Source organism: Cariama cristata, unplaced genomic scaffold (genome assembly GCF_000690535.1).
Source record: "Cariama cristata isolate BGI_N322 unplaced genomic scaffold, ASM69053v1 scaffold18080, whole genome shotgun sequence".
Classification (NCBI taxonomy): Eukaryota; Metazoa; Chordata; class Aves; order Cariamiformes; family Cariamidae; genus Cariama; species Cariama cristata.
In genome coordinates this window covers 1-16,563 of record NW_009594436.1, presented here as the reverse complement: position 1 = coordinate 16,563, position 16,563 = coordinate 1, and the positions used below count along the sequence as shown (strand labels likewise).

At 38.2% G+C, this 16,563-nt stretch overlaps 1 protein-coding gene across 1 annotated transcript in view; it reads right to left on the bottom strand.

Moving 5' to 3' along the window:
- The window catches only part of PRDM6 (PR domain containing 6), a 63,943-nt gene extending 50,579 nt beyond the window's left edge, over positions 1-13,364 (bottom strand). Inside the window, exons 1-2 of the mRNA XM_009698135.1 lie at positions 13,253-13,364; positions 11,340-11,647 (exon numbers count right to left, since the gene is read on the bottom strand). Of these exons, the coding sequence (XP_009696437.1) occupies positions 11,340-11,647; positions 13,253-13,364 (420 nt within the window). The remainder of the gene's footprint in view (positions 1-11,339; positions 11,648-13,252) is intronic.
- Positions 13,365-16,563: the final 3,199 nt, after the last annotated feature.

Here is a 16,563-nt window from a genome sequence, read left to right as displayed (position 1 = left end):
ATAAATAAACACATAAATAAGAATAAAAAAGTAAAAATAATAAAGGAAAAGTAAGGAAGGGTAAAAAATAGGAAAACAAACACCATGGTGGTCCATACCTTCACTAGGTTGGCTCAAACCATAAATTATTGCCAAGACATGGAATTGCATTGGCTTAACTATCATTGCAGCCAACTATTTTCTCTGTGGATGCAGCAGCAACTTTAAATTCTTGATGTCTTTCTTCCCTTGAGCCAGATGATCTTAAAGTCAAATGTGACAGAGAAAGGAGCGTTGTTCCTGAACTACTCACCAACCAGTGGTTGGGTGTGGTATGGGAGCAGTGTGCTGCTCAGCTTCAGAGAGGGGCAAAGGCCTTGTGCAAACTTCTTCAGTGGCTATCGTTATTTCAAATTGTGATTGATAGCTTCCTGAGAGGCATTGATAGCTATTTCTGATCATAAATACAGCCATTATGACATGCAGGCCATAGAGCGGTAATGAATAACATAAAGCAGAGTATGTGGACCTCTGAGATTTCAGAAAAGGCAAGTAATAATATAGAAGACATAAACTCAGAATGAAGGATTAAGCAGATTAAGACCTTAAAAAAATCCTTAAAGTGATCCAACATGACAGCTGCTGTATCTTTAAAAAAGAAGCCATCTGATTTGGCTTGGTAGCAAACAATGAAATTGTACACAAATCAGCCTTTCAAAGGTAAAGGAAAAATCTGTTTCAAACAATGAAGTAAAACTTCTGCAACACTATTGCCTCTGGGACATGTCACTTTGGGGTAATTAGGGCATAAAAATTAACATTTTATTAAATAAACAAAAACCCACAAAGGTTAAGAAAAGAGGCAGACAAATGTAGCTTTTGCAGGAAGGAGAGGCTGCAGACCTCAGCTTGACCCTCAGCCATCTTTTGTTGGGAATGGCAGACCTCAAGGTCAAATAGCTACTCAGCCAGAGTTACTATCTGAGCCCACCCAGGCTCAGATATATAGCCTACTCTAATGTATGTTCTACCACATGGTGGGCTAGAGACACCCCTGAGCCCAGGCCACACAGTTTCTGCTGGAGAACTCTCACTGTTGGAAATTCACCAAATCCCTAGACTGGGGATGCAATAGGTACCATTCTGGACAACCAAGTAAGCAAGTTAGTATTCCTACAAAACGACCTCTTATTCCAAGTAACTTGAACGTGATCCTGGTTTGATCAGAAAAGAAAAGACACAAAGATTTGAACATCGATATGGTACCCATTTTTTTCCTGAATGTCTTCACTACTACTGTGTGGTCTAAGGAAATGCCAATGTTCGTCTTCACTTTGGTTATATTTGTGATAAAATTGCAACAGAAATCGAGCTTCCTAAACTCCTTACCTGACTTTTAAATGTGATGAAAGATTTATAGCAAATTAAACTCTACTGTATTGGTCCATGGACAACAGAAGAGGTTGAGTTGGGTGAAAAGTTTTGGTCCCAACACAGAAACAAGACCTCAAATTTCCTAGGAAGTGCCTCTCACCAGCAAAATGCTAGAGCTAGGATACTGTACATCGCAATTTGCAGGTTTGTGACCATGGAGAAGAGAACACTGCTGAAAACACAGCTGAGGTCTTAGCCTGGTACACTTTGACAACTGCCCCAAAGGGTTACAGTGGCTCTAAGTGAAATTTGTAAGTCTATGTAACTTTTTTTGCATTTCTGTTAGAGCTGGTCAAAAACTAATCTGCAATGTCCAATTCTCTGCATGAAAAAAACATCTTGTTAAAAATCAAACTTTTTTTTAGGAACCTATCAGTTTTGCTTAAGTATTCTAATGATATTTTTACATTAATTAAAAAGAAACATATTTATTTTGTTGAAATGTTAGTATTTCTTCCTATCTTTCCAAATGCATACCATCCAAAGGCACCTAACCAACCTGTACACCAGTTTTCCTGCTCTGAAATGGAGAATGGCCCTAAGTCATGGATGAGAAGCAAATTTTTTTAAAAGTTGGGTTTTTTTTCCCATCAAATGCCAAATCCTTCTCAGAATGTTCGATCTGAAAGACAGTTCATTTTTTTAGAAGTGGGCAAATGTCACTTTGCTACCACAGCTGTCACTGAAATCTTGCCGGTCACAATAAAATGAATTAACACAAACCCAGCGAAATAACTGTAACTCAGCAACACTTCACATCTCCAGTTGGAAATGAAGGTGTCCTTTATTAGCAACTGATCTTACAAATAAAAAATTATAACCCAGTCCTTCTCATTTTTCTCTAAGTAATTGTGCATGTCTTTCATCTCCTTTTACTGGAGCAATGGAAATGGGGACAGAATTCAAGCCAACTTAAAATGCAAATAAAAATAGAGATAGAAACAGAATATAGAAAATAGAACACTTTTAAAACATTGTTTTTACTTCAATGGTAAGTTATTTTTGTAAAATGGTGGTCTAAAAATAGTATCAGTCACTAATCCATACTGCTATAAAAGTTCTTTTGACAGGCTGATAAAAACTAATACCCTGCTTTCCACAGCAAATGCTGACATGGCATCAAGCAAAAAGTACATATAAACCATTTTAAAAAAAATACTGACCTTTACACAGCTGGAAAATTAGCCTAGGTAAAAATCTTGAAACCTGGATTTGCTTATTTCATTTGCTTTATACGTGACACTTCACTTAATGTAGGATTATATTTTTTTTTTCAGTTTAGACTGTAACAAATATTGCCCATTACTCTATTTCCAAATTCAGGGCTGTGTTACAGGTAAACAGCATGAAGAACAGAGCCTTCATATGTCCTGTATTTCAGTAGGAGATTCTCGTACTCTTGATAAAACCACTTTTCTCCACTTTGTAGTTCCACAGATGAAATCAAAACATCTTTAGAAATGCCCTGGGGTCACTAAATTTGCTTGCTTATACACCAGTACGTCTCTACACAGAAAGTACCAGGTTGAATTACTATTAAAATATGGAATTGTTTTCATACATCTTGCTAAATCCATGCAACAAATATGCAATGCAGTACAAACAGTAAATTTATGAGTTACAGATTTTTTTACAAGATATCAAAAAAATGCGGTGTTTTAGTGCTAATATTTATCTAACTGAATACAATGCACTACTACACAGTCACTGACAACGCAATTCTCCCTTTCTTCACAGTAAAATATTAACTTTAGGTCAAATGAATGGATTTATACAAGAGTACCTTTACGTTAACTGCGTATTACTGTTGTTGTATAGACAGTGGCAGACAATATGCAGGTGGCTCTGCAGTTCTGAAAGAACGGTTGGCCTACCTTGGAAAAAAATTATTTAAGAATTGTGATTAAAGTGATGCTGTGTTAAATCAAAGTTCCTAATGACATCAATGGTTATCTTGTCTGCACAGCAACTGATTAACAACTGCAGGGTATCAGTCTTAGAAGCTCATGATTTGCATGAGGCCTGACGCGAATTAGCTTGTTGCCAGCTATGACTGGGCCTCATCTACAATTTGCAAAAAGAATCTGCTGTAATGACCTGTCTTGTAAGGTTTAGCATTTATAGGTTTTTACCATGCATACTGCTTCACGCAAGTAGAAAGCACTGTGGTTTTCTCGTTGGTGGCTAGCATTTTGCAGCTTCACTGTATTTGTTCTAATATAGGAAAACTTTGAGAGCATATTTGCTTTGTGACATAATGTCTTTATTATGTCTTGCAGAAATAATTGACCCAAATCAAGTTATTATGCACTATATCTATTGGTTAATTAGAACTCTAAGATGCAACAAATAAAACACATTATTGATTTTTAAATTTTCAATCAAATAAATATTTACAGCTACAATTTGCCAAAATTATTTACCTTTCAATAATGGATCACAAAGAGAATATGCACTACAGACTCAAGTGAATGCCTTGGCCGACAGCAAACAAATTACAAACAGAAGAAAAAAAAATTGTTCCAGTTATCATTACAGTCTATAAATAGTTGATGTGGTTCTCCTTTAAAGATGTGTGATCTTTTACATCAGTAGACTTTTTCAATGCATAATTGACCTTGAGATGGAGAATAATCTCATAGTGGAGTGGGTTTTATTTTAGGGAATAATGAGTATAGATATTAGAGCATGTGCTTGTTGTCAATGATTATTGCTGAAATCTGCCTATACCATACTGGGACAATCGATTTTGTAAATGATTGCAATAATCAAGGAAATGGCCTAATTTATAAATCTTGGCATACAGCATTTTAATGGATTCCTACATTTTAATGCTGATGCTTTGAAAGCCAAATGAATTGTTGTCCAAGCTGTCACTACACAAAACGATAAAAACATTCAGTCTTCTAGGTAACTACATCTCATGGATATTCAGACCATCAGGTACATAATCACTCATTAGTGAATTCTGTGATATTTTCCTTTTACCAACCAACAGCAAAAAGCCACAGTTCCCGTATGAAAAAGCCTTCTCTGGACCAAGGACTAGAAATAGTTGGCTATTACTGACCTAATACATTAAAAAATTTCCTAGCCTTCTTTGCCCAGGTAAGATAGCACACTGTTTTACCTTTCTTCTTTTTTTTTCCGTATATGAAAAATAATAATCTTATTTCTATAACCAAGAGGCAGGTCCAACAACTTTTTGACCACGCATCACATCAGTGCAGGCACCATTCATACAGAATGAGAACAAATGCAGGGCTTGGTGCCATGTCTGTTGCTGGTGGGTAATTGTACCTAGTCCACTCTTTAACTTGCTCTCCACACTTAAGCCAGTTCTGCAGACATAGTTATACATGGATTGCTATTCTCAGTTAAACCTTAAGCAATTGATTTCAGCCAATAGTGAGGTGCCAGTACTTTACTTACTGCTCAATCTCACTAACCTGACATTTATGGTGTACTGATTGGCCTCTGTCAGTGGTGGTGGTTGTAAATTCACTTTGAAAAGCTTTGTGTTAACAGCCTTCAACCAAGCTCTGAGACGAGTATGAGCAGGCAAGCTGACAATTGCTCGACCTCCTGCCCTTATTACAGTGAGTAAATCAGGCTTTGAGCCATTAGGCTGGAGCCTGAGGCCTACACAAAAAGGATTGACATGACTACAGGTCAACCTCTGTCACACATGTGTAACAATCTGGATAATGGAATTCTGTAACTTATCTGAAAAAGGTGCCAAATGAGTGGAAAGAAAGTATACCCTGGGCTTAAATTTTCCAGCTTTTATGTCAAGCAGTTACTTAAAAGCCTGCATTTTAAAGTCTGTGCATGTTTGATGCCATGAAACCTGTGAGACAAAAATACATAAAGCAGTGATTGAGATAGTTCTGCAAAATATTGAACATCACCGCCACCCTGAAAAGCATACGCTGCAGTTTTGGCTTATCAAATCTATAACCAATATATTACTGGGATCAGGTACAGAACACATTTTGGATATCCATATATCTCATTAAAATACTGCCTTTATTCACCCACTTTGAATCAAAAGTCAATAGAAATAACTCACTGTTAATGGTACCATAAATTAAGAGTAATTTCAGGCCTTACAAACTAGATTTTACCCAACAATGGAAACTGCTTTTACTAACTAATAAAAAAAAAAAAAAGTCAAACACTTCCATAATATTGGTGATTGGATCACTTTTGAGCAATACGGAAAGGTAATGGTCAAATAAGGACAGAAATGAGCTTTTATATTTATTTGTGTTCCATTTCACTATTTTTGTGTATTACATAATAAAATCTCCAAGGTGAGATTATGTGCCATGGAAAAACAGACAGTCCCTGCATGATCTGGCAACTTAAAAAATATTTTTTTTTCTGGGAATATTATGTGTCTGGACGCGTGCATGTTCCATGCAGTCCATGGAATTATTGTTTTCAGTAACACTGTTATGACTCGAGGGCTGTATCCAACTCCCCACGAAAGTTTATTCCAAACTTCACTTCATTAAATAGTAAGATAATCAGTACCCATACCAAATTAGATTTATGTTGTGGCATGTGTGTTTAGGCTTATTTATCTGCTCAGGCATACAATAGATACCTTGTGTACATGAAGAAAACATACCAAAGACACAGAGATAATGAAGATAAGGCATGAAAAAGTCTTGTAAAAATCACAGGGTTTATAAAAGAAACATCAAGATTTAGTTCAGCTTTTGTAAGAATAAGAATTATCAAACACGAAGTAGCTTTCATATTTGGGATCAGACTAACTTTATATTGACCCTAAGTAAGGAATCTATAACTTGCAAAAGTTATCTGGAAAAATGTGATACTAAGTGATCCAGAAATGCTAATGTTAGCAAGCTGCTTTATAGCGGCTTAGCGCAATTTTCTTCTAAGGTACACAAATTAAAGAAGCTGTGGTGGTGAATGTGCTGTTACTGAACTTTCAGCTTAGCAAGCTACTAAACACAAAATTAGGCATATTTCCGGTAGGCAGCATGTGAACTTAAAGTTCATGTAAAAGTAAAAATTATTGTGCCTTTTTAATAGAAAATAAACACAAGGGTGGTACGCCGCACAAAATCCTCAGAAAAGGCAAAACAAACCAACAGAATGGCACCAGCTGTTACTCTGCATAATTTAAGATATAATAGTAATATAACTAAGGGGTTTTTTCAAGACAAAATTATTTGAATTTCATGAACATGACATATTTGAAACAGGGCTGACAAGCAGTCTAGAATACTAGATGATGGATTGCTGAGAAACATAATTTTCACTTTAATAGAACTACGGCATGCACATAATTCTATCCCCCAGTGCTTTGCTGTAACAGCGAATTTAGTCCAAAACTACAGCCTTGAGAATCTGAATACAAATCTGTCACCAAAACTGGAATGAGTGCTTCATTTGAAAGGTAAGGATTCTCTCTGCATATTAATTTATACAGAAACGTGCAGTACCACTGCATAGACTCTGGCCGGCACGCATCCCAGCGAAATGCCTGTTCTTGATCCAGATGAAGTCAAAGGCAATGTTTTCTTTGACTTCATTTGGGGTACAAAAAGGTCAGTAAGTACCAAAATGGTACTGTATTAAAATGACACACAAACTTTCTCGTAGTGGCAGTTGATCCTGTCCATTTAAGGGGAAAATCAGTAACACAGGTTTAGCATTTTGTAATTACTAATGAACGCTCTGCTATATGTATATTTTGCTCATCCCTGTAAAAAAACCTAACACAGGAAAAAGCATTTCTTCCAGAAAAGCGAAACTTAAGTCAAGTTAAAATAAAGTGAAACAATATATTTGACATTCTTGGGCTATTCCAAGGGAAAAAAAAAAAAATTGACCTCTGACAAAAAAAAAATCAAGACAGATAGCAAACTCTTTATCAGGTGAATGAAGAAAAGGAAACTGTAAGATTCTATCCTTTGATATGTCTGTCAGTAAAAGTTTTTTCATCTAAACCACATTTGCAGGGGAAAAGACCATTTACAATTTAGCTGTTTCCAGAATTCACAGTTTAAAGTTCGGAGCCTGAAAAACCTCAACTACTAAAATGTATAAGCCTTTTAAACGTCTGTATTTTATTTTAATAGAATGTAAGTGTATATCGTATAAATTCCTAAAGTCTACTCTTATTAAATTTTGATGTTAAACAGAAAGGGGAAACCATGTGCAACCAGATTAATTTATCTCCAGGGAGTAGGGACACATTAATAATTGAGATAATGTTTTCATATATGCTGGAATCAAGTGTGCCTTTTCACTTCTTTATTAGAAAACACATTAGGGGAAAATTATCTCATTCTCATCAGTAAGACTTAATTGCTGAGAAAGTCTCTGTTTTCTTTGCAATAACAAAAGGATTTTTCTCATTACTTCAAATGAAAAAAAAAGAAAAAAGATCAGAAATATTATCAAGCAGTGCTTGAATAAATGCCTGTGTTACCAAAGAGAGTGTTTACTTAATACACCCAGTCCTGTTTTTGTTTTAAACAAATCAGAGTTTATTGTATTTCTATAAAACACAAGCAAACTCTGGATTGATAGAAGTGGGCCAAAGGGGAAAAAAAAGAACTACAACTAAAAATGACTAATATTTTTGGCTTTCTGAAGGGCTGATCTTTCTGTAAGTTATAAAAAATTATCTTGGCTGATTGCGAGAGAACTCTATAATTTCCCATGAACACCCATAGGTGTCAAGGCCTGTTGTGAGGTAATGGAATGGTATGTAATTTACTCTGAATCACTGTACATTATGCTGTATGGATTACATACAAAGCAAACACTGAGTGCATGGTGGGAACACTTGTGCAGACAGACTGAAGCATATTTCCGTAGTGTTGAACTATACATCAAATGCAATGCTTCTGATGTTTCCCACAACAAAGAGGATAAAAAAAGCTGCCAAATCAGAAACTATGCTTAAAAGTCTTTGCAATAGCCCTTCTATTTATCCGGTGCACACTGAGAACAAAAAACTGTAAATGAAAACAAATATCTATCAACTTTACATTGCAGTGCTGAGAGAAAAAATATTAGAACGCTATTTATGGTACTAAGAAGGAGAAGTTCTCTCTACAAGGTCCATCAAGACCTAATACTGAATAACTGATCTGTGGACACACTTGTATTTGCAGTTGTCTTGAAAAGATCAGTGGAAGAGAAATGACTAAAGCCACAACTTTATAAAGGGACAACGATGAGACATTCCTTTAATGTTTACAGTGATTTAATCCACACTCCTATACTGTGTAAAGAATACAGGCTATTCAGATACATACTTTTGATTACTTTTATTTATTTTCATAGATCAGCTTTGTAAAATCACATACACTTTCTGATTACTTTGATTTGCTATTCTTTTTCTTTATTAAACATTAGTTCTCTGATAGATAAAACATACCAGATTGAAAGTCAAAACAAATGAAACAGCCAAAACTTTTAGCTAAAGCTTAGAGTATGTGATTCTTTGTGAACAATTTTTGCAATTAACAGAAATAATCTGAGATTGTGAGTTGCCCACAACACCTCCCTAAAAAAAATTAAATTTTATTATTATTTTTAAGATAATTAATGTAAAATTCACACACTCATTTTGCTAGCCAACAGGAGATCGATGTTGTATGTTAAGAACAGAAGAGCAAACCCTCACAAAAACTCAGCTAACACCCATCGAGGGCCTGAATCTGGCACATACATCAGTACTATTTTGTATTTTTAATTAATATGTTTTTATTTGCTGCTTTTTGCTTTCTCCCCAACAACCTTTCTTCTTTCATTGCTTTAAAACAATTTTAAGTTCATCTGAAATTAGACTGAAAAATTCTTGCCTATTTAAAAAATATATTATCAATATTTGCAACTTCACTTGCATAATACTGATTCATAATTAAAAAAACTAAATTGATAATGTAAATATTTAAAGATAATGTAAAACTCTCTAACTCCATTTATTGTAGCTAAATTTTAATGTTTTATGTAACTCAATGATCTGGCAAGCTTATTTTATTATTTTATATTTTACATTCTGTTGATTAGCATAATCTAAACCACAAAACCTCTCTTAACAACGAAAATAAAGCCTCCAACATCATTATGGAGTGTTCCATAACAAAGTATTAGATTAATAACATATCTCAAAATGCTTTCATTATAATCACTGGACTTTTAAGATTTAAGTCCAATTTATTAATATCTACTATACAAGAGAAATTCCATCCCCACTGAAGGCAGCAACAAAACTGGCAACGATTGCGAGTCGCTCAATTTTACTGAGTACATTTAGGTGTGTTCTGAGACTGATCTTTTACTCTTTAATGTGAAAATCTCCCTCTTGTCACAATGACTTTTTTGGGGTAAACACTTTGAGATAATCACCCTGGTGTGTTATTTACTATTTGTTTGCATATAGGAAATGCATAGGAGCTCCTACTCATACAAAGAAGTTACACATATTAGATAGCATGCAAAAATAGAAGATACTGATTAAAAGAAGTAATCATCAGTCCCAGAAAGCTGACAGTCTAAATATTCACAGATTTTCTGTGAACAAGCACTCTATACAACACACTGGCTCCACACCACCACCTGTCTTTCAAAAATCCATTCACTTTTACTGTGTACCCACTGAAAACAGCAAAAACACTCCTTGCATCTCCATGGACTCTTTGTTGGGTTTCTAACCAGCAAGCATGTTCCCCTACATTCTGAAGATTCGGATTTGGTCTAGATGAGCAAATACCACCTGCAGATCTATGGGCACATTTCTACTGACTCTCCGCAGCAGTTAGTCTTGAGGTGAGCAGAAGCTGCGGCTACAGAGGACTAAGCAAAACTAAGAAATGACACCTTCCGGCACAAAACAAAGAAATGAATGGCAAAAGGCTAGGTAGACTGTAGGCTGCTTCTGTAAGAAAGAAGTAGTGACATATACAGGAGTTATACATGTTCCCTATTAATTATTAGACCTGTGTGTGAAATGAGCATATACTTTCTTTTCTTTCTAAATTAACTTACCACAAGACACTGTTGTTAGCATCTGCATACAAACTATACCTAAGCACAAAATTCCAGTGCTTCACTGGGGAAAATGCACACAGTCACGAACAGTAACAGTCATGGATATCCCTGTACAGCCAAAGGAATACAATAGCAGGTTCATGATCTATTCTGTCAAACCACAGTCAGCATTCATTGCAAAATAAACCAAACCATCACAGCCTGAATGTTTTCATATCAATTATCACTGTTACCCTCTCTAAGATGGTGACAAGTACAAAAAACCAACTTCTTCAGAGAGCTGAAATTGTCTTTCACACAAAAGCACTGGAAGCATCATTAGGGGAATGCATAGTTGGTGCAGGACCAGAGTTGAACTAAATTGTGAACAAGGACTAATACCTTCACTGTGCAAATAGAAGGGCTGTAGAACAGGCTCTTGCACTTGTTTCAGCAGCTTTCTTGGACTGTCTGTAGGCCATAGTGATGGTGCAATATGCAATCTCAACCCACATACGCTGCTCAAACTAAGATGATACAGCTGGTGCCATGACCTGAGAGATCCATCCACCCTTTGTTACTCATGTCAAAATGTAAAGAGCACTGGCTGTTCTAACCTTCAGGCTTCTCTGGACGTGTCTCTCTATTCCACATCAAAGCACCTGTAACAATCTGCTCTTCCTATGCAAACTAATCGGAGCTCTGAGGTGTCCACTGGTTTTCTGGCTGCAAGGCCTTTGCTTGCACTGGCTACATTTTCAAATCTGCTGGGTCAGCCTACTTAAGTTGCGTTCTGTTTGGGGTTTTTTTTCACAGCTACTGAACAGTGTTAGTATTACATAAAATTACACTCAATGTGTACTTCAAAACAATCAAATTTGACAAGGAAGACAATAACTTACTTCCCAGAGATGCTGAGTGTTCCTGATGGCTCCCGCCTGAACCTTCTCTGGCAAGAGCAGGACTCCCTGGAAGGGCCCGATCCAGGTGCCTTGCTGGATCCGCTGTGCCGCACAAATGCCGTAGGCCAGGCCGGGCACCGTGCTGGTGCACAGGCACACTTCCCGGGGCAGGTCCCGAAGCCACTCTGGGATCTCAGGTGGAGGGGCTGCCACGGCAGCACTGCTAGTGCCCACCAGCCGGCGCAGGGAGTGGAGGGGCCCGTGCATGGGGCACTCGCCGTTGCGGTTGTCAGCACACATGTCACATCCTGTCGGACAAAGAGGGAAAAGACACGATCAACGTGGTGCTGCTGGCCACCACCATGGTGACTGCTGCGGGCAAGATCATGCAGGTCCCTCTGCTTCCCCTTCATTTCATGGCAGCTCAGCACTCATACACATCATACTCTTTCGCATGTTGCTTAGGATGGTTTCCCTAATCTCATCAAAGTGCTTAATAAGAAATCCCAAAGGCTGAGCAGAAACCCTGCAGACATTTTGCAAGGTTGGTGTGTTCACAGATTTGTCACGGCTCATTTGTTTTAATACAGTTTTTTAAGATTCATTTTTTTGTACTAACATAAATAGTCCATTTAAACCATCCCAGTGTGTTTCAGTGAGACATTTTAAAACGCAGTCATAACACCTTACAAGTCCCCCTCATTTGCCTTCCCACATCTCACCCCAAGGATTTAATTGGAACAGCATCTAATTTCATCCCTATTTTAAGTGAAAGTTCACTCTACTTTTTACATTAATATGTGTGTGCATGCCTGTCTGTTCAGAAAATAAGATAAATAAAACAGAACGTCATAAATGAAAAATCAGAGCATCTTTGGACATTTACTTTCTTACAGCCAAATCTAATCTTTAAATTGAAATTATGTTGCAAACATTACTGATTCCTAGCACATGTTTGAAATTTTTTATTGAATGGGAATGCTTGTTCTTTGCCTGTTGCGTGTAGCTGAGGCTAAGCACAAAAACAGCACATCTGGTTTTGTGAGCACCTCTCACAAAAAAGACCAGTTTGTAAAAATGTTAATTTCCCTAACTGCTCTTAATAATGGATGATGTTTCTCTGTTTTGGGAAAATCCTACTGTGATTTTTCTTCTTTGAGCAAAGAAGATTTAGGTTAAATATTTGCATTATTGCACTGCCATGAATGTACAACTTCCAGGAAAGTGTTTCATGCTTAGGAAATCCATTTCTCTGGAGGTAGGCTGAGTTAACATAACAGTATATCTATTGAAATAGGTTACTGCCTTCCGCACATTTCACTTTTGTAGCACAGTAAAGGTTTTCATATAAATTTATTCCATAAATACAAAGGAAAAAAACAATAACTATGCCACAGTACCCATGTAGCAAGTCCTAGGTCTTTTCCCTAATAATTTTATACAACCTACACCCATTCTTATAAAAATAAAGCCCAGTATTAACAACAGAAGCTGGAGCATCTTGGCCTAAGACACAGATCTAGACTTGCTAGATTGTCTGTAACCACAGTTTCAATTCTCAGAGGCACTGACTCAGCTGTTCTTCTTTCCAAGGTAGATACACTCTGTGTTATGTAGGCCTCTCTCCTATGGAGACTTCAGAAGAAAATCTTCCTCTCTATTCAGTAAAAGCTACTAAAGGATAATAAAATCTGCATTTTTAATTTGCATTCTCCAATTTTAGACACACTTTCTAAGCACTATTTCCTCTCATCCTCTTTTAAATTGTACTGTACAAAAATGACGCACTCAGCAACATGAAAATATTTGAAAGTTACATGCGGAAGCTCATTTCCCTTGAAATCGCCACACCTTCAAGCCTTGCAGGAAGTGCACATGTCCCTGCTTGGTGATCGTCGGTTCAGCTTCTCTACCTGTAGCATCGATTACCAATACTAGCAGAAAGCAAGCAGGCAAGCACCAAGATGCGCGTTTCTCTGATGGGTGCCCCTGCAGAAGAAGGCCTGCATATGAAACTTGCCCCATGCTACCCCTAACACGTCAAGCAGCACAAGGGCAGCAGGGAAGAAGGGCCCTTGCTGGCCCTGCAGCACACCAGAGCGGCTGCAGGACAAACCCACCGACTGAGGACTGTGCTTATATAGGCAAAAAAAAAAAAACCCACACCCGCTTTTTGGCTGGAGAGTTAAAACCTTTCCTTAACAATATAACCCCTGTCGCAAAATGACTCTTTTGTTGGGTTAAGCCACAACTGCAGAGAGGTTTTGCTCGCTCAGCCACGTCAATTAGAGGTGGCTGGAGGATGAGATTTGCAGGACCCCAGGGAAAAGATTTGTGGCTAGTCCCAAGAGAAGATTATTAAGCAGCAGATATTCCTACAGCCATTCCCAGGCATGATGAATAAAACGCAGCAAGTACATGCTGGTTTGGTTCGTTGGTTTTTTTTCTTGTTATTTCCATAGCTAGTTTGGAAAGTGAGGTATCACCACAACATCTTTTCTTTCCTCTTTGAAACCAGTCATCAAGAAACCCTGTGGTTTTGGCATATGCAAAGACCTCAGGGGCTGCATTGGAGTTTGGCATTGGAGATCATAGAGAAAAGAATCTCAAATAGGAAAAAAGGAAAAAAAAAAAAAACAACACACCAGCCCCCAAACAGGTTGGCATGTGAGTACACTTTAAATAAATCTGGTCTCTTACTATGCATATTAGAAAGAAAACATCTGACAGGAAAACTGAGGGCTTAAAGAGAGGGTGTCTAACCATGATGTCAATTAGCACCCAGGGCAGGCCGTTGAATCCGACCTGTTTGCACGGTTTGACCATCTTCTGGATGCGTAACTCTCCTCACAACTACTTGATTATTAATGGCTTTCTTGGAGACACCATGTCTCTGTAGCAACTTACATTAAACATGCTAAGGCATCTTCATGACTCCACTCAAGCAATTTCAGTGTCAATCTCCTGCATCCTGCCACCAGATGTGCATGACTTCATGAGCACACCTTTTAGAATCTGCCTAGAACAAGGGTTTCTTCACTTCATCTTGACAATGTGTGTGCATAAGTATGGATAAAACATTTTATTTCTACTTTTTTGAGGAAAAGAAATTAAGAAATTGACAAGTATAAATGAACCTTGTGTCACTGCCATTTACCCGTACAGAAAGTCACATATGGTGATACTTATTTTCCACCATCCAAAAACCTTGGTAACGTCTGAATGCTTGGCAGTGGCAGTATCTGATGTCCTGCTGTGTTCCTTTCCCTTTGTCCTGCCAAAGCTGAGAATTTGGAAAATGAGACATCTTCTGAAACTGTTTTCGCTTCTGGCTTGTTGATGAGAGGGAAGGAGTCTGTCTTTAATACTAAGTAGTGCTGAAATTCTTCTTAGTTGCATGCTTTATACATCTATCTTTAGTTTTCATGCAACTGTACAAATAAAATGTAAAAAATTCTTCATAAATGTTACAAGGAATGAAAGCCCTACTAGACATATTTTACTATGCCTTGAATAAAAAGTTACTGTGCATCTTTCCCTCTTCCGTGACTAACTTTTGTGTCATGATACATGGAAAGCTTTGACCCAAGCACACTTTCAACAATGTTATGCCAACCATTTAAAGACTGTCACTGTAAGTAACAGATTCCTCTGCCTCAGAGGACAAGGGAAGGAAGTCCTTAATATCGGGGAGGGAAAAAAAGGGAGAAGTTCAAGACTTGCACACTACTCTGCCTCGCAGAAAGGATCAACAGCTTCATCTTCATGGATACTGCAAACTAGGATGTGACACAGTGCACCAGCTTGCTTAATAATACCTAGAAAAGAAAGGGGTTTTTGAGAGGGAGAGTGCTATGGTCCACTGACATCACTAGGGTCTCCAAAGTGGATGGCAACCGTTAAGACCCACACAGGTGTGGGAAGTGCACTTAAAAGGAACATGGTGGGACAAGTGTGAGCTTTCCAGAGGACTGCCACACAGGGCAACAAGGAGAGACATACTGTGCCCTTCCTCCTATTTTGGCCTCAGAGAGCAGCTGTGTGAGTACAGGCCTCCTCCAATGACTCCTGAAATTAATACTTCCACTGGCTGTAATAGCACCTGTCAAGCCCCAAATCAAGACAAGAAGGAAGAAATGTGAGAAAATTGAGGGATTTGCTGAAAATAGAAAAAGCAAGGAGGACTGCCGCCAGAGCAGGATGTCCCCTGATAAAATCAGGAGACTTAGACGGTCAAGTCAGCGGGAATGCTCCATCGCAGTCCCAGATGCAGCCAGACTCTTTTGAAGGAGATCAGTTTCTCACTCTGTACCTTCGTGCTCTATACATGGGACAATTAAGGTGAGGAAGAAGTAAGAAAAAAAATTAAATTATTTCCTAGTGGAGCTGTTTGGTATGGCTCCTTTGGAAGGAGTGCAATATGTTACCATTTATTTGCCTCCATAAAAATGAACCCAGTGTAATGCCAGCACTGTAATTCCATGTGAGTACACCTGAAAGTACTAAACCTAAGCAAAAGGGAAAGGACACACCATTGCCCCCAAAACGTAATTCTAAACACTCTCTAACCTAAACAACACTACTACTGCATATTTTAAATGAAATCTGAGAGGAGAAAGCTTTTGTCAGTGAAAGGTAGGGTCCAACACAGTGTTTTAACCAGCAAACCAGCTGTAACAATAAATGAAAGAAATACATTTTTGTCTCAGCAATAACATGCTTCAAAGGTGCAGTTATACTGGATACCTGCAGTTTGCTGGTATTAAAGACGGGTGGCCTCTGACCCTCCGCTTCATAATTCACCGCAAGCACGCAGGTATCCAGTGTAAGTGGCCATCATTTCACACGGTATTACTCACTTGCAAGTATAAATCACCGCAGCTGGCCCTGCGTGCCTGGCTGGGCCCAGGTACCCAGCTAAGAGGGAGCGTGGGCTGGGTGAGACGGTGCCCTTTGGTTTCCTGAGAGCTAGAGGTTTCCTAGGGATCACGGATTCCTCGTGCCTCAGTTTCCTCATCGACAAGCTGGCCTCAACCTCTTTTTGCGAAATTAATCGCGGTTTCTCGCAGACTGCCTGACCCGAGGCAGGCTTTCAGGGGGGTGAGGGGGGAGAAACACAGATGCGCTTTTCCCCCGAAAGTTTCCTTTAATTTATTTGTTTATTTATTCTAAACACCGGCTGCGGAGCGCGGGGCCGAGCTCAGGCTGCTGCGCCAGGGGACGG